Raw genomic sequence first — 18,956 nt, forward strand, 5'->3', positions numbered from 1 at the left:
CTCTCATGAGTGCCAGCCGTGCAGACACGTTTAATATCTCCGTATCACAGCATAAGCACAAAGTAACCAATTATGTCCAATTTTAACATGACCTTTTTGTTCTTCCCAGGATTATATGGGCTCCCTCACCGAAGTGGCAAGTTGAAGGACATCAGCAAGTTTGATGCATCCTTCTTTGGTGTCCACCCCAAGCAAGCGCACACAATGGACCCCCAGCTTCGCATCATATTGGAGACTACGTATGAGGCAATTGTAGATGGAGGTAACCATATCTAAACTTTCTGTGGAAAATATTTTATCAGGTTGTAGAAGTAACATATTGCAATCAGACGCTTAACTTTCAGACTACAATGGGATACTGGATAAAATCAATTAAAATAAATCTCTTTCTCTTCCTTTCTTCAAAACATATGTGTGCCATGAATCTTCTATATCTGTTGCTACTGCTGCATTGGTTTCTTGGTTGACTACATGTCTGTGTATTCTTTAATATCCCAATAAGATTTTGCCCTGGACATTAATTGACTCCTATCTGGTGGTCATAATTTCTCGCCAACGGAGTTGGATTTTTTTTTTTTTTTAAGTTCATTTTCTTGTTCATTTCAAATAGGAGTATTTTTGAAAAAAATAAAGCAGTTTGGTTAAATCAGATCAAGTGACGTACTAGAAAAATAGTAAGCTGCAAATTGTCCTAAACACCCCACCCCACCATCTCGGTGGCTTGTGGTTGCCAACAGAAACTTTAAAAAAACAAATCAGAAGCATTAGACAAAGAGAAGGAAATGGTGAAATAGTTTAATGTCACTTCTTTCTGTTTGCAATACCTGGAAATTTCATGTTCCCCTCTGTACCCCCCCCCCCCATATCAATCAAAAAGTACGGTGTGTTTGTCTACTGCAGCAAGCATAAGAACATGCCCACCACATTTTCACCCGATTTATGTATAGTCAGAAGTCATGGGATCCTGGAGACGTACAGCACAGAAACAGTCCCTTTGCCCCAACTGGTCCTTGCCGACCACAGCATCCTCCTGCAAGTCCCATTTCATAGCGAGAAACAGATCCCTGGAGTGTAATTCCCGCTTGCTTGGTCACTTCTCTCATAATCTTCAGCCAGCTGAGATAAAGTGTTGCATCCGGCCAGTAGACATAACGTTGCACAACACTTACTTTTTGTTTTTCCTCCCTGGTACCAAAATTTTAAAAAAAATGTTCACATGATTATGCACTTGCTCGCTTTGTTTTGAATCTGTCCAAGTGACCCAGGTTATTTTGCATCTGCTGTTCAGGTATAAACCCCACGTCCCTGCGAGGTACCAATACTGGGGTGTGGATTGGAGTGAGTGGCTCTGAGGCAGCTGAGGCCTTCAGTAGAGACCCAGAAGAATTGCTGGGGTACAGCATGACTGGCTGTCAGCATGCCATGTTTGCAAACAGGATCTCCTACTTCTTCGATTTGAAAGGTGAGGAAACTTCAATTCAAAAACTTTCTGAGAAATTGTTGCATGTCATTTCCAGTACACAAGTGAAAAGGGGAATGAAATAACTGTTACTCCCAGATCTGATGCAGCACCAAAAATAAGGTAAAGAACACAATAATAAAAAAGCACAATACATATAATAGCTCGTATACATTGATTGTACGTCCATTATGTGATGCTAGGCACAGGAGTGTCTGTACATAAGGTGGCACTGGACAGGAAGTGGAGTAGTGGTGGGTGGTGTGGCTTGTATAACTTTTTTCACTTCCAGTTGAAGTCCACATTGCCTTTTGATTGAAGGCTTCCCAGCAACAGGAACAATACTCAACGTTTTTATGTTAACGTTGAAACTGAATGGATTTACATCAACTGAGAGGGGTGAAAGAAAAGGAATATACAAAGGAGAGGGGAAGACTAGTTGGGTTATTGAGCCTGTCTTGAAGTAGCCGTTTGAGCTATCTTAAACAGGCACTCCCCCACCCACCAATCTATGATTGCATGTACTTTTGAGGAGTTCGGTGAATAATTAGTTGTTTCATCTGGATGTTAGGTCCCAGCTCTTCCATCGATACTGCCTGCTCATCCAGCTTGCTTGCCCTGGAAAATGCCTTCCAGGCAATTCGACATGGTCAGTGTGATTCTGCCATCGTAGGAGGAGTCAACCTCTTGCTGAAACCCAATACATCAGTCCAGTTTATGAAGCTGGGTATGCTCAGTCCCGATGGGTCTTGCAAGTCCTTTGATGCCTCAGGTAAAAAAAAAATCGATTGATTCTGTATGATTTTCTCTTTAAGTCAAATAGAATATATGTTTGAAACTCTCCAGTTTAAAAGGAAAAATGGCAAGTCTCTCATAACATTTAAATTAATTTTCTTTCCATTATAATTAAAAACTGATATTTTTCAGTAATTTTCTACATGCCTAGAGGGAACTGAAATGGGACTGTAATAGCTGCTTAAAAGATTAAGTAGTTGGGTTTTGAGCCAAGTGCCCTTGTTTGCCACCAATACAGGGTGACCTTGCCAACAAGTGAGGTTTCTGTTTACCTACTTAGTATTGCATTTGTCACATCCTTTTAATGTTCTGCATTATTAATCGTATTTCGGAATTTAAGCTACTATAGTGATGATTTGCCAAAATAAAGGTTATTTTCATTAATTTTCTTTCTGAATCTGTCCCCTCTCAATATATGTGACAATGCCTTGTGTTTCCAGGTAATGGTTACTGTCGGTCTGAAGCATCTGTGGTTGTTCTTTTGATGAAGAAATCAGCAGCCAAACGAGTTTATGCGACATTGGTTAATGCAGGAAGCAACACTGATGGGTATAAGGAACAAGGTGTGCTGAATCATTTTCATGATTATAATAATTTGGGGGACCAAAGCTGCAGGGAACTTAATTTTGCACTGACCAGGCAGGGAAATTCAGACTCCAGTCTAGTGCAAGGAGCTGCTTTTTATGCTTAATGCTTCGGGTTCTAGGTTTACTTTTAAATTGTATGCTGGCAACAGCAAAGGATACATAATATTCCAGATTATATAATTGCACAGAACCAGCAAAGTTCAGGGCATACTTTGAAATGAAGAAGTATATCATTGGAGAGAAGGTTTGCATGATAATTGCTGTACACCCTTCCTGCAGAAATAGAAAATTAACTCCAAATGAGTTGATCTCTGATACCTGATCAGGCAGTGATACAGCAGGTACATAAACACTTCCAAAAACAGAAGAGTTTACCAGAATATCATTAACAGTCAAGTACCTGTTGAATTGATTTCTATATTTAACAACAGATCGTATAACCTGGTGGTAATGTCTTCCTTGCCTATAAACTGATATGTGCCTTTGCAATGTAAACCACCCACCACATCTGTGATAGTGAGTCTTGCTGGTCACTGAAGGACTGGTATTCTATTTGGCTGTCTTAATTTCTTTCATAGGATTGCACAATATTTAAATAATGAATCAATAGAAAATAATTGCTTAGGGAGTTTTGTGGTATATTTTTCATGGCCAAAGTAAAATTAAGTTCTGATTCTCATGTAGAACCAATTTTGTTGTGAAATTGCAATAAAACTGTAAACAAGGAGCAGTATAACAAAATAGGTATTAATGACCTCCTGAGGCCACTGGAATTTACTTGAGATTTTTACATAAGGTAGGGAGAACCAAAAGCTACAGGAGGCAGCAGGTAAACAAATCTGATCCGTTTAAGGAGCTTGTGACCAGTTCAGTGAGGAGAGGTTATGAGCAGCAGGTTGTGACTCTGCAGTGCTGTGTTTCACCGGACCCTTGCGAGGGTGGAGAAAGCCTTCTCCTCACATTTTCTTGTCATAATTCATCCATTATTCAGTAGCACTTGCCCAGGGAAGATTGGGAAGGGTCAAGTGACTCCATTGCAAACCATGGAACACAGGTGTGCATTCTATTTATAGGCTATGTTGTTGAGCATTTACTTGATGTGATATGAAACAGACTATGTGGTGTTCATCTACAATAACACATTATTATTGACAGCTTTTACCCTATCGTGTTCCTATGGTTTCCACCTGCAGGTGTAACATTCCCCTCTGGAGAAATGCAGCAGAGATTAATGAAGGCTGTGTACGAGGAAGCAGGCATCTCTCCAGCTGCTGTCGAATATGTTGAAGCCCATGGCACAGGAACCAAGGTCTGTCTGTTCAGCTGTCTGATGCATTGGGCAGGGGTCCCTTGCCCCTGCACATTGGGGACCTGGGGTGGAAGGTGTTGCATGGAGCTGTGTCGTGCAACAAGTTTCTGACCCCAGCGGGATGGATGCAGCTTTCCTGCGACAGCGCTGTGTGTAGATGTGCTCAATGGCGGGAAGGGCTTTACCCATGGTGGACCGAGCCACATCCAGTGCTTTCTGTAGATTTTCCATTCAACGGCATTGGTGTTTCCATACCAGGCTGTGACATAACCAGTCAATATACACTCTATCACGTGTCTGTAGAAGTTTGTCAGAGTTTTGGAAATGTATGCTCCTGGGCCTGATACAGCTCACCATTCACAGGTCCAGGTGGCGGGCAGCCTGCCTTTTTTTTTCCAGGGTTATGTCTATGCCGAGGTTGCCTTGGAGAATGAGCACATGGTTTCTGTGGGCACAACGGGGAATTTCTGAGAATGGTGGTTCCCTTGGGCTCGAGTGTGTTGTAGATAATAATGTAAATAGTTTATGAAACCCTGATTATTGTAGAGTGTAGTTGGTGAATAAACTTTTGTTTTATTTAAAAAAAAACACCTAATTTATAAGCTAAATGCCTCATAGAATTCCGTTCACTCATGGATAGTATTCAGCCAGGGAACAAATGGATTAGATTCCAGAATGCAGATCCCTGCTCACCTAAGTTTCCAGCTGGTTTTCCACTACATTGCCGTGTGACACAGCAACTTGCTTATGCAAAGTGCATACGTAATGTCATGACATTTTCCTTAGCTTTTTCATGCTATATCCATAATTTTTTGAAACCCCTCAGGAAAACTTGGGTAGGTCAAGGAGTAATGCAGTGGTCGAGGAATATGTTAATTAAATATAATGTGCTTCATACATTAGAAGGGAGTGTTAAAGAAGTAGGAATGCAATCACTTGAGTATGATGGTCTCCAAAGGGATAGTCTATTGGTGGGTCCTCAGATGGCTGTAGAGGCCAATCCAGGATCCATATAATCAGAATGCTGGGGTGGGTTTCCTTAACGGAGAATATCTGTGCATGACTGTTTAATGGGGGTGGCGGGGGGAGGCTGAAGTATGGGCAGCCAACCCGTGGTCCTTGACAGATCAAGTTCAGGGTCCAGTGGTACGGAGTGCAAGACAACTTCACTGCTGCAGCCTTTCTCTGTGTCATCCTCTTCTGCCACTTCTGCCATTGAGGTCCTGGTTGGATCACTCTTTGTCTGCAACTTCCCCCCGGACATGACCACCATGATTAAAGGAGCTGGGTGCTAAATGTCTCAAGTTCCAGGCAGCTTTGCCCTTGGGCCCTCAGGAGCCCACAAGCCTTTCCACCACGACAAGATGATGGTTCTCGGAGAAGAACGAAGTAGGCCACAAATGAAGCAGAACTGTGGAGGGCATCGGGAAGCAAAAGATGTAGAAGACTATTCCTTGTGTATACATCAATGGATGCTAGTATCTTTTTGAAGACTGCAGGCAGCTACCATTTGCAGCAAAGACCTTATACTTGCAGGCATATTGTAGTGCTGGACCATAAGGTAATGTAAGATTTATCTCAGATATAACAAAAAATATTAAAGATTAGCTTTATTTTTCCCTTGTACATTGAAACATAGTGAAATGTGTCATTTTTATATCAAATCTAATCAGTGAGGGTTGTGCTGTGCAAGTGTTGTTGTGCTTCTAGCATCGACATAGTATGCCCACAGCTCACTAACCTTAACCTGCACTTCTGTGGAATGTGGTAGGAAAGTGGAGCACCCAGAGGAAACGACACGGCTACGGGGCAAGCATACCCTTTCCTTACAGACAGTGGCACTGTAAAGTGTTCACCTTGCCACTACTCTACTGTGTCGCCTGCAAATCTACATTTGTACATTTATATCCCACTCATCATTCAATATTGTGTATTGTAGGTTGGAGACCCACAGGAACTGAATGGCATTGTGAATGTCTTCTGCCAATTTGATCGCAAGCCTTTGCTGTTGGGATCGACCAAGTCCAACATGGGGCACCCAGAGCCTGCATCAGGACTGGCTGCATTAGCAAAGGCAAGTATCTTCTCTTATCCTGGTTATCTTAGCTGGCAATGAGTAAGAGCTTTTAGGATTCTGTGGGCTATTTGGATAAATATGCTTGAAAGCAAGAATCTCCTGGGAGCTGCTTTACATTTCAAAAGAAGGACAACGAGATTTTCCATGGAGCAGTAATTTATCTGTATATTAGTAGTAAGTATAAGAATGTCTCTAAGCACAGTGAGCAACCTGCACGTTCTTGTAAATCTAAAGATAAATGGAAAAGTTAATAGAAATATTGGCTCTGATTTCTTACAAAGTAAAAATTCATGTAGACTCAGTTTTAGATGAGGACTTCTTTTAAAACAAAAGTGGAGTTGAGACTTTTCATATTTATCAATTAAATTGGACAAGAATGTGTTATGTAGTCATGTGATGGCATAACTCATTGCTTGTACAATACTCCAATGTCAACTCTACCTACTGCCCATTATGCCATTGGCATTTAGGGCAGCAGTGAAGGTCCACCATCTCTGGTGGTGTTCAGGGCTTCCTTCATCGTGTCAGTGGCTCAGTTTTCACTACTGTCAGCCATGCAAGTCCCGGGCGGAGACTCAGGAATACAGTCGCGCACGGATGTAGAATGACTCTTCAATGCTGTTTCCAGAACAGTTTTGTTTTACCAGTCGGCTTTGTTGGCCCTGAGCTAAGCCCTAGAACCTGGACCATGCTTAGTCTGCCCTCTAGTCTTTGAGTGGTATGGTGTTGGGGACTCTACCAAGAGCCAAAGCATAAAGCCCTGACTCCAGCTAAGATGGCTCCCCCCTGTCATTGAGGCACACAAGACTCCAAACCCTACGACAAGGTTGTGGTCCTCTTGGAGGAAAGTCAGCTCTGTCATCTGCAAATCAGCGAGTATGACAGCAAGGATAGGTTGGCAGTAACATCTAATCTCTGGTGGCTACCTGAAAGAGTGAGCACAGAGGCTAGAAAAGAACAATGAATTAGTCTCCATCAAGTCAGTTTATTATAATGTCCCTTTTTAATTTTACATTGATAATCATAGCAAAACAACTTTCCTGTTAATATTGTACCAGCGGGTGAAACAACATGAGTATTTGTTTGTATCTATGTGTGAATTGTAATTCAAAATAAATGAAAGTGGATTGCATCTGTTGAACCACTTGGCAAAAATTAAATACCACGGTGAATTTTAGTTTTCTTTTCTTCTTGTCAGGTTATATTATCTCTGGAACACGGTTTATGGGCTCCCAACATTCACTACAAAACCCCCAACCCTGATGTTCCGGCTTTGCAGAATGGATTACTCAAAGTAATAACTGAACCTATTCCAGTGACTGGTGGAATCGTAGGAGTGAACTCATTTGGATTTGGAGGTTCCAATGTTCATGTCATTTTGCGTCCTAATGCAAAGAGAGTCCGTCCTTCAGAACCACTGGCTCTGCCTCGTTTGCTCCAAGCATGTGGCCGGACACCTGAAGCTGTTGAGACTCTGCTTGAGCAAGCCGGGCAGCACAGTAACGATGCCAATCTGCTGACTCTGCTCAACGATATTTCAAAAATGCCCACTGCTGCGATGCCGTACAGGGGCTACATGCTAGTTGGAGGTGAAACAGACGCTAAAGAAGTCCAGCAGGTCCAGTCCTCTGGAAGACCTTTGTGGTATATTTGTTCAGGTTGGTGCCTTAAAACTTTTGAGAAGAGGGTTGACTTCAACAGAGAGGAGTCAAAGTTCATCACATGGGTGCAATGAGAAGCTTGCTTGCAGATAGCATCAGATGTGCAGCATTCACAAAGGAAAACAAACTATGTACCTCAGGTAGTTTGGATATTACTACCATCAAGGAGCAAGTACAGGGACATGAAGACCCACACTCAGTGGTTTAGGAAAAGCTCCTTCCCGTTCACTGTTAGATTACTGAGCAATCCCATGAATCCATGAACACAACCTCACTTTTCGTTTCTTTGCACTACTTATTTATGTTGTAAGTTATAGTACTTTTAAGTCTTTGCAATGTATTGCTGCTGCAGAATAGTAAATTTCACATCATACAAGTCAGTGATTATAAGCCCAATTCTGAAAATGACTTGGCCTACAGGGTGGAGATCTTTGATAGATGTTGATTTCTGAGGCAAGGTCAAGATTAGGTAACTACCAATGATGATGACTTTGTTTTATGTCACGTCTAACATTTTAAAACATTGTAGCATGGGTGTTGATTGTGAAATAAATTTGAAGCAACAATTTAAATTTTGTTGCTGAGTTTGTTGGATATAATAGGCTTGGACTTGGAAGTGAACAATTAATGTGATATTTGTTGTTTCTGATTTGCACACAACTTGAGAAACGGGCAAAAAAGTAGTATTTTACTGCTGAAGCAACAGTAGTGTTGATAAAAGGAATGGGCACAGACTAACATGACCCATGCGTACAGCAATTAAGTATGGCACAAAATTACCTAAATTATACTAGTTCTTATTTTGTGGATATTAGGTTATTATTAAGAATTTGTTGGAACAATATGATAGTTTCAGGAGTAAATATGCTAGGTATGTTTGATCTGTAAGGATCTTTGATGGTCTGTACTGGTTACTGATTTTCCAGTTATAAGTAGAAGACATCTGAATCATATTCTTTTATTCTCTACCCTCTATTTGTGTCTTATTACCCCCCCCACCCCCTGCCGTGTGCTTTCTGTTTTGCTAAATGGTCCCTCTGATTAGAGAAGTATTCACCCTGCACTCTCCTCAACCCCTTCCTCCAATTCTTTTTAACAGAATCTAGAATAATATTGTAACTAAAGTGGTCAGTGACAATTAACCACAGTATTTTATATCTGTTCAAAGTAAATTTGTTATCACTACGTATCTGTCACTATGTACTGCTCTCAGGTTCAATTTCTTGCAGGCATTCACAGTAGAACAAAAATACAATGGAGCCATTGAAGAAAAAAAATTATACACAGAGACCGACAAATAACCAATGTGAAAGAGACAAACTGCGCAAATACAAATAATACTAAATATAACAAACAATACCGTCACCAGGTCCTTTCGGAGATCATAAATTTGCTTGTTTGTTTAGATGGTTCAAAAAATGCTTTTCTTAAAAGGGAAATTACAGGCTGCAGATTGCAGTGATAGTTGTTCAGAAGTACTGTATGTCAAGTAGTTTTGTGAGCTATATGTTAAATGTTATATATCAGCAGCACCATCTTGACTTGGTTGTTGTTGGATAATGTTTCTAATTATGTGAATTGTTTCCTTCAGGTATGGGTGCCCAGTGGATTGGAATGGGTCGTATTCTCATGAAGTTGGATATATTCCATGAATCCATTCTGCGTTCCGACAAAGCACTAGAAAAGACAGGATTGAAAGTATCCAAACTCCTTATGAGTACCGATGATACAACATTTGATGACACCGTGCATGCCTTTGTAGCCCTTGCTGCCATTCAAGTAAGAAATGCTCTAATTGTGTGAAAGAATCAGCTAATTAATTAGGGTGGCTAAGATTTCCAGTATCTGCAGAATCTCTTGAGTCAGTGACTACTTTGTCATGTTACTGCAGGTTGCTCAGATAGACATGTTGAATGCTATGGGTCTGCAGCCAGTTGGGATCGTTGGCCACTCCGTGGGTGAACTGGCCTGCGGATATGCTGATAATTCGCTGACACACGAGGAGGTTATATTGGCAGCGTATTGGAGAGGGCGATGTATTAAGGAAGCTAAACTACCACCAGGGGCTATGGCTGCTGTTGGTAAGTGACTGGTTGAACTCCCTTGCATCACAAAGCTGTTCAAACCTTTACAAGTTTCTCCAATGGGTAACTGAAGTGTGGCAGTCAATGAAATCTCTCTGACCAGAGTTAATTTGCTGGGGGATTGTTACAAGTGGCCTTATATTACAAGGATCTGAAAAGCAGCCGTGACTATGGCTAATGTCAGAATTAGCAGAAGCAGAAGGATCAGGGCAATCAGAGATATTGGATAAGAGTGAGAGTTTTGCTATAGTTCCCTAAAGCATACTCATGCTAATATTAAGGCAAATTCAGAGTGACTGTGTGGTTGACTATCGTTTATATAACTACATCCCAGTAAAGTATCAGTAGACAATAGGTACAGGAGTAGGCCATTCAGCCCTTCAAGCCAGCACCACCATTCACTGTGATCATGGCAGATCATCCACAGTCAGTACCCTTTTCCTGCCTTCTCCCCATTTTCCTTCAATCCGCTATCTTTAAGAGCTCTATCTAACTCTTTTTGAAAGAATCCAGAGAATTGGCCTCCACTGCCTTCTGAGGCAGAGCATTTCACAGAACCACAACACTCTGTGTGAAAAAGTTTTTCCTCAACTCCGTTCTAAATGGTCTACCCCTTAAGTCTTAAACTGTGGCCTCTGGTTCTGGACTTCCCCAACATAAGGAACATGTTTCCTGCCTCTAGCGTGTCCAATCCCTTAATAATCTTATATGTTTCAAACAGATCCCCTCTCATCCTTCTAAATTCCACAGCATAGGGGGTGGATTTGTGCCAGCTTAGCCCAGTGAATCAAGGGTGAATAATAAAATAAATGGAGTCAAATGCCCCTTGTCATTGGAGCAGTTGTCCTCTCATTTAAAGGAAAATCTTATACCTGTACCACAAGTCTCATCACTAGCACAGTGAGCTGCTCTCTGTTTGCTATTTTACCTGTGCTGCACACCACATGTATTTTGAATTATGTCTTATTAACATTTATGGTGATACTTTGTTTCCTGTGCTGAGTGTGATATATTTTCTGGGTGCACTGTGTTCTGGAGAAACATTGTTTTGTTTGATTGTATATGTGTACAGTCAGATAACAATGAATTTGAACTTGCCCTTTTCACACAAATAAGGAATGGTTCAACTTTACTCCTTTTTCTCCTTCTGCTGGGATATGAACTGCTATAATTCCAGCTCTTGATCATATAAAATTTCCTATGCCATCCATAATAATTTTTAATTGAGTTTTTGGAATATATTGTTAAATGTCCTTTTAGGCAGTTTATTGAAACACTGACCTGATTGCCCTTGTGCAGAATATTTTAAGGTTAGGACAAGGTCACACTGTTAAAAGCAGAGGGGATGTTTGATCACACTATGCTTGGCCTAGAAGTTTTGCTTCTTGCGCTGTGGTTGCAATGGAAAGTCATATCAATTTGCACGTTTTTTTTAAAACATTTTTTTTCCTAACAGGCTCTTGCTGGCAAGTGTTTTTGAGTTTGCTTTGCAATTTAAAGATAAATTGATCTAACGGAAGCCAATTCAAGTTGGCCAAATCAAAATGCAGGATGATTGGTCAACAATTAGCTGGATCTAAATGATTAATTGTGCTAAATATGGAAGGAATGTCTCTTTGCTGTGCTGCTCAGAGCTGACCTTATGGTGGATTTGGTCATCTGATCAGGAAGGGCATGATATTGGAGCATCTCCAGTGGATCTGCTGTATTCATTACACTGATATCTGAAACACAGGAACCAGAAAAATTGGCTCAAAAGCAGATTTAGTACTTTAAAGAACATTATGGAGATAAGTTCCTAGAATTTATGGGAAAATATGTTGATAAGATGCTGCAGGGCTGTAGAAACCATTTTCTTCAAAGGAATCGAGTTTTTGCACTTGATTCCCAAATGGCCACTCAATTTGTAGAAAGCAAAAATAACGGCCACCCACAATTGCAATGTAGGCTGACATTGTGTGGGTTCCTGAAAAGCTGTTGGGTCTGTCACATTAGGCCATTTAATTGATTATATGCTGTTTTATTTGTGGATGATAGATGATCACTGACTTGAGCTAAGTCCAAATCAAGGCATTTAACATCAACTAAATGATTATAAAGCATGCCATTTTATTTTTGTAATAAATTGTCGTATCAAATGTAAATGATTAAAGTCAGACATGGAAATGTGTTATTTTTTTCAAAAAGTAACCACAAAGCTTTTTGATATCTAACAGGGTTGACCTGGGAGGAATGCAAGGCACAGTGTCCTGAAGGAGTGGTTCCAGCTTGTCACAATGCAGAGGATACTGTCACCATCTCTGGGCCACAGGTAGGAAATGGATAAAAATCATGTAAAATGAGAAATGTAGTGTATATCACGTTGGACCTGACTTCAGTTAATAATGGGACAGAATGGCAAGTTGAATGACGCTTGGGGCAGTTGTATTTATATAAAAAAAAACTAATAAAAATTAATTTCACTGAAAATTAACTGAGTTTAATGGATCAAAATGGAATCTTACCCAGATAAATTACTTTGGATCAGCAGTACTATTTCTAAATGAAATTTAACAAACTCTAGAAAATATTAGAGCCAAAATACTGCAAAATGATGATATTCCATGGATAAATAACTACGTGTAAAGGAACATACATCAAAGTTGCTGGTGAACGCAGCAGGCCAAGCAGCATCTATAGGAAGAGGCGCAGTCGACGTTTCAGGCCGAGACCCTTCGTCAGGACTAACTGAAGTCCTGACGAAGAGTCTCGGCCTGAAACATCGACTGCGCCTCTTCCTATAGATGCTGCTTGGCCTGCTGCGTTCACCAGCAACTTTGATGTACGTTGCTTGAATTTCCAGCATCTGCAGAATTCCTGTTGTTTACGTGTAAAGGAAATGTTTTGAATGAATATAAAGGGGAAAATGGAGAAAATTCTGTACAGTCATTGGTGTCATTAGAAATTTGCTACTGATCAAGGTACATAGCTAGAGAGATTAATAGAGATCGTTATCTATCTGTTCCAGGTTCTGTTCATTAGAATGAAAATCGTCAAATATTTGAAAAGGGGGAATATGAAATAGTTGGTACTGATGACAAGTGATTAGCAATGGGACTTGTATACAGATAAATATATACTGATCTACCTTCATTCATGCTCTAACTTGTGATTGTTCCCATATTAGGAAGCGGTGAGCAAATTTGTGGCCAAGTTAAAAGAGGAGGGAGTATTTGCAAAAGAGGTTCGCAGTGCAGGAGTTGCATTCCATTCTTACTACATGGCTTCCATTGCCCCAACCCTTCTTAATGCTCTACAGAAGGTATGAATAATATCTTGTAACATCAATCTTATGAAGAATTGTCATAGACTTGACTGCCGTGCACAAAGTGGTAAACATGAGGTTTGGGCTAAGATAGTATGCTTGGTAAAATGTCTGGTGTTGGTTAGCATTTTAGAGCAGTGAACCAGATAGTGGAATGAGCAGAGAAATAGGTACAATAGAGGCATGGCTATTCCAGCTGTCAATGCAATTCTTTAGATGGACTTAGGAACTCAACGTATGATTACACATAAATGGGCATGCTTCTTTCAAGGTCAGGCCAACTAGATTGAAGGCAGTTTCATTGGCAAAGTTGCCACTTGAAGATCTGTACACAGTATATATGGAGCCAGGAGATGATGAGCTGTGAGTACGTATATCTTGTGTTTATGGGACATTCTGAGGCAATTAAAAATTGCCACCCAAGTATCTCTGGGCATAAAGAATAGGGGCTATTTCCAAAGGAACTTGAGATTGCACGTTGATTTTTGTGGTTAAGTTTTGAAATCAGCCTGTGGCTGGACCATAGTTGGATTTCTCTGGATAGTTCTGACCCCTTTCAAACAAAGATGGTAAAGCATTGAAGAAGATACAGGAAATGTACATTACTAGAAAATAAGGACTTGACTACAAGGGAAAGACTAAACAGACTGGAGGATTTCTCTGGAAAAAGCAATTGTGGGTTTTAAAATTAGTCTTTAATCAGATCAGTGCAGAGAATGAGCATAATTATAAAATACATTGGTGATCCAATTAGCATTTCCTTATACAGGGAGCTGATAGTTTGGAGCACTAAATGTTAAATTAAAACCCATAGTTTGTTCTAATTGAAGGCTTGATGCATATGTGAGTGAGAAAAGTGGAAAGGTAGAAATCAGGTGAGAATCTTGGCTGTTTATGGATGGTATGCTCTGCTAGTGCTTGTTGCCCAGCTCAACTCTGTAGGCCAAAGTCTGCCCTTCTGTCTAAATATCACTTTACAAATCCATTATTATTGTTTCTTTCAGTTAAATCGAACCAGACGGTGATAATCTGTTGAACAGAATTGATATGTTAGGGAGTTGCATTAAATGTTAATGAAATATCCTGTCAGATGATTGTTTCTGCGCTGCACTGATTTCTTCTGCACTGTAATGTATTTTATGAATATATATTCTGAATTACCCTTCAGGATTTATTGTTTAATTGAGTACCCACTATAATTTATACTGATTATGTGCATTACATTTTTCTGAATACATTCCTTTCACACTTCTTCGCACCCACATTTTTCTTGGCAGGTGATAACTGCTCCCAAGCCTCGTACTTCACGCTGGATCAGTACATCAATCCCAGAGTCCAAATGGGACAGTGACTTGGCTAAGTACTCCTCAGCTGAGTATCATGTCAACAACTTGGTGAGCCCGGTCTTGTTTCAGGAAGGACTGCAACATATTCCGAGTAATGCTGTGGTGATTGAGATTTCTGCTCATGCCCTGCTTCAGGTACCCAGCTTTCCTGTCTTTATGTGCAATTGGCTTTGTGGTAGCTCCCACTGTGTTAGGACGTTTTTTTGCTTATAACAAAAATGAGTTCACTTGGGAATCCAAGCAACACACATCAAAGTTGCTGGTGAACGCAGCAGGATAGGCAGCATCTGTAGGAAGAGGTGCAGTCGACGTTTCAGGCCGGGACCCTTCATCAGGACTAACTGAAGGAAGAGTGAGTAAGGGATTTGAAAGTTGGAGGGGGAGATCCAAAATGATAAGAGAAGACAGGAGGGGGAGGGATAGAGCCAAGAGCTGGACAGGTGATAGGCAAAAGGGGATACGAGAGGGTCATGGGACAGGAGGTCCGGGAAGAAAGACAAGGGGGGGGGGACCCAGAGGATGGGCAAGAGGTATATTTAGAGGGACAGGGAGAGAAAAAGGAGAGTGAGAGAAAGAATGTGTGCATAAAAATAAGTAACAAATGGGGTACGAGGGGGAGGTGGGGCCTTAGCGGAAGTTAGAGAAGTCGATGTTCATGCCATCAGGTTGGAGGCTACCCAGACGGAATATAAGGTGTTGTTCCTCCAACCTGAGTGTGGCTTCATCTTTACAGTAGAGGAGGCCGTGGATAGACATGTCAGAATGGGAATGGGATGTGGAATTAAAATGTGTGGCCACTGGGAGATCCTGCTTTCTCTGGCTTTCCAGCATCTGCAGAATTCCTGTTGTTCACTTGGGAATCCATCTGCATTCCATCAGAAATAATGTGTCATTTCCTTGCATTACTTGTACCTATCTCTCCTTCAAGTATCGCATACAAAAAATTCTGGTGAACGCATGAAGGGTCTCGGCCCGAAAAGTCGACCGCACCTCTTCCCATAGATGCTGCCTGGCCTGCTGCGTTCACCAGCATTTTTTTATGTGTGTTGCTTGAAGTTCCAGCATCTGCAGATTTCCTCGTGTCTCCTTCAAGTATGGTAGGTGTACAATCTGATAAATATACTGTAGTTTCCTACTGTTTACTTACTGTGTTTTGATATCTACAAAGAGCATTGGTATTTGACCCCCTTCCCGCAAAGTTTTTAGACATTGTCTTTCCCAGGACATGTCACAAATCATTAAAATCAGCTTGCCACCTGAATTGTTTTCCCCTTTAAATCATAGTGAAATAATTGTACAGAAAATTCACAAACACAAAAGCAATTTTGAATTGGTAACAAAACTGTTTATTTTTTTAAGTACTGAACAAGGTATTATATGAAGTTGTGTTTGATTGCTCAACATCAGCTCTGACAAAAGGGCTTAAATGGCTATGAAATTTAACACCTATTAAGCAGTTTGCTCTTATTTCAGGCTATTCTAAAGCGGAGTTTGAAACCAACCTGTCTCATTCTACCATTGATGAAGCGAGGGCACAGCAATAACCTGGAATTCTTCTTAATGAACATTGGCAAAATCTATGCAAGTGGGTGAGTGATAGGATGTTCAGGGAAGGATCTGAATTCTTCAAATGATCCAGCTCAGATGATAAACAACATTTTGTTCTCAAAGCCAAAGAGCAAATTTTTGGTTTGTTTCTGTATAGTAGATACATAAGTTTAAAAAAAAAACACCTTAAAGCATCTCAGACCATGACAGGAGTCATGGCTCTTGCCCCCAGTCTTGCTAGATGTTTGGATGCTCTGGGGTGGGGCCTTCACAGACATCCCACCTCTCCTGGAAGTTCCGGGAGTCTCCTGCATATTGATAGTGGCTCCCTGATGTCCGCAAATTATATACAATATCCCAGAATTCAATTTTCGCGAGAGAGAGAAAACAAACGAGAACGAAGGAACTGTGGCAGTGTTCCAAAAAAAGAAAATATAAAACGTACTTCACCCCAGACTACACTAAAGTGTACCCCTGCCTAATAGGGGTCAAAAATAATGACAGTTTTGCTCACTGCACTGTTTGCAACAGTGACTGTTGCCCATGGTGGGTTAAGACTTTAAAAGACATGTTGAGGTGAGTTTAACAGGTGTTATTCGTTCATTAGCATAGCTAACATTATTTAAACTAGCTGGCTAGCTGCTAAGGAGCTACTCTGTTGCAGACGTCCCCCCCCGTCTCCCAGAAGTTCCGGGAATTCACTGCAAATTGATGGTGCTACCTCCCTGAAATGAGTTTTTGCAGGGTGGGATGTCTGCTTTCATACGTTGCTTAAGGCCTGTATGTCACTAGGCCTCACAGCCCAACTTCCAAGGCTGGTGAATAAGCTTGTTCAGTCCTCCAAATCTGGTGTGTTTCGGATTGATGTCTTGATGTGTTGATCACTGATAGATATCACTGAAAAGCACAAAGTAATTAAATATCTATATGCTATCTTGAAATAGGGTGAACTTGGACTCCAACAAATTATATCCACCTGTGGAATACCCAATCCCTGCCGGAACTTCCCTAATTTCTCCTAGCATTGTGTGGGACCATAGCCAGATCTGGGATGTACCCAAAACTGAAGACTTTTCTTCTGGTTCTGGAGGCTTGGGATCTGCCATCGTGTTTAATGTTGGTGAGTTGCTGAATTGTCAGAGACTTCTTGTGTAAATGCAATGGACTACATTGAAGATTAACTTTATTCATCACATCTACATTGAAACATACATTATTTTGTGTCAATGACTAACATAGTCTGAGAAGGTGCTGAGGCCTGTAAGTGTTGACGTGCTTCCAGTGCCAACATGGCATTCCCTTAACTTACTAACCCGTACACCTTTGGAATATGGGAGAAAACTGGAGCATCTGGAGGAAACTCACAGCCTTGGGGAGAACATACAAACTCCTTACAGACAGTGGCGGGATTTGACCCCCAACTGCTGGCGCTGTACGTCATTACGCTAACTGCTGCACGACTCTGCCGCCCGCTGGTAGTGATTAAACACTATGCAGGTACTTTCCAAATGTGTAGCATGAAAAATTCATCGTCCATCTTGCACTAAACTATAGCGGGCCAGGCACTGTGCTCCAGTTCCATTGAAATACTTAAAACAAAGCACAGGTTACTGCAGTTGCTATGTGCCCACTGAGGTGTAGAATAAAATATAAATTTCTATTCTACAATATTTGAAAAGAAAACAAATTAAGTGAATTTAAATGTTAAAACTGTTTGTTTATTCTTTTAATCTGGTTTGTTTTGTGCCCCGACAGATATGAATCCTGAATCTCCTGACAGCTATATTGCTGACCATTGCATTGATGGGAGGGTGTTGTATCCAGCCACTGGGTATCTGGTACTGGCATGGCGAGCTTTGTTACGATTGACCGGTGCTGTAATGGATCAGACCCCTGTGATATTTGAGGATGTTGTCATACACAGGGCAACAATTCTACCAAAAACAGGTACTAGGATAGCTATAAAACCCAGAATATGTTACAAATACTCATCGGGGCAGACAACATCTGTGGAAAGAGAGACTGAATTAACCTTTCATGTTGAAGACTGTTGAGTTAAGTGTTTCCAGCATTTTCTAGCTCTATTTCAGATTTGCACTCTTCAAAATTTAGATGTGTTTAGATCAGTCAAGGTAGCTCTGGATTAGCCATCTTGTTGCCTGAGCTCACATTGCAACACAGACATAGTCATTAGAACTCAATGAAACATTCCCATTCCCCTTGAAGAGAAGTTATTATCTACAAATGCCTGTTTGAGCTCCAGTTGAAGTTATGGATCATCTTGGCTTCCACCGCCTATGGCAACAGTAATTTAGTATTGATTTATTATTTGTCACATGTACCATGTTGCTTGGATTTCCAGCATCTGCAGATTTTCTCTTTATTTGTGGTTGGTTGGGCTGTTACCACGTGGCAGTTGGGCATAGCTCAGTTACTGACCATTGTTCTGTGTACCACAATAAGGGAAGTGCTAATGAGGATCTAGAGAACTTGAGTCACGAGGAAAGGTTAGATAGTCTGGAGTTGTTTACCCTGTAAAAGTGGAAGCAGAATAGAGATTCAGTTGTATTTAAAATAAAAATTGACTGTTCTTGTTTGGAGTGGGAAGGAAGAACAATTTCCTATAGAAGGAAGTCAATGGTGGGGAGGAGAGATTGACTTAAGATAATTTGTATAAGGTTAGAGACTGTTTGATGAAGCAAGTTTTGTTATGCTAGAAGCATGAAAGCAAGACTTCTAATACTTCAAGAAATTTAAACTGAATAGAATGTCTCGCATGTAATTTT

At 40.8% G+C, this 18,956-nt stretch overlaps 1 protein-coding gene across 1 annotated transcript in view; it reads left to right on the forward strand.

Annotated features, from left to right (window-relative positions):
- fasn (fatty acid synthase) overlaps positions 1-18,956 on the forward strand; it is an 81,411-nt gene that overhangs the window by 13,395 nt on the left and 49,060 nt on the right. Inside the window, exons 3-17 of the mRNA XM_063074425.1 lie at positions 110-262; positions 1,289-1,462; positions 2,031-2,231; positions 2,695-2,817; positions 4,035-4,150; positions 6,090-6,224; positions 7,426-7,885; positions 9,480-9,667; positions 9,780-9,969; positions 12,189-12,283; positions 13,139-13,273; positions 14,554-14,757; positions 16,096-16,211; positions 17,115-17,290; positions 17,926-18,117. Coding sequence (XP_062930495.1) covers positions 110-262; positions 1,289-1,462; positions 2,031-2,231; positions 2,695-2,817; positions 4,035-4,150; positions 6,090-6,224; positions 7,426-7,885; positions 9,480-9,667; positions 9,780-9,969; positions 12,189-12,283; positions 13,139-13,273; positions 14,554-14,757; positions 16,096-16,211; positions 17,115-17,290; positions 17,926-18,117 — 2,658 coding nt within the window. The remainder of the gene's footprint in view (positions 1-109; positions 263-1,288; positions 1,463-2,030; positions 2,232-2,694; positions 2,818-4,034; positions 4,151-6,089; positions 6,225-7,425; positions 7,886-9,479; positions 9,668-9,779; positions 9,970-12,188; positions 12,284-13,138; positions 13,274-14,553; positions 14,758-16,095; positions 16,212-17,114; positions 17,291-17,925; positions 18,118-18,956) is intronic.

Source organism: Mobula hypostoma, chromosome 22, assembly GCF_963921235.1.
Source record: "Mobula hypostoma chromosome 22, sMobHyp1.1, whole genome shotgun sequence".
NCBI classification, from domain to species: domain Eukaryota; kingdom Metazoa; phylum Chordata; class Chondrichthyes; order Myliobatiformes; family Myliobatidae; genus Mobula; species Mobula hypostoma.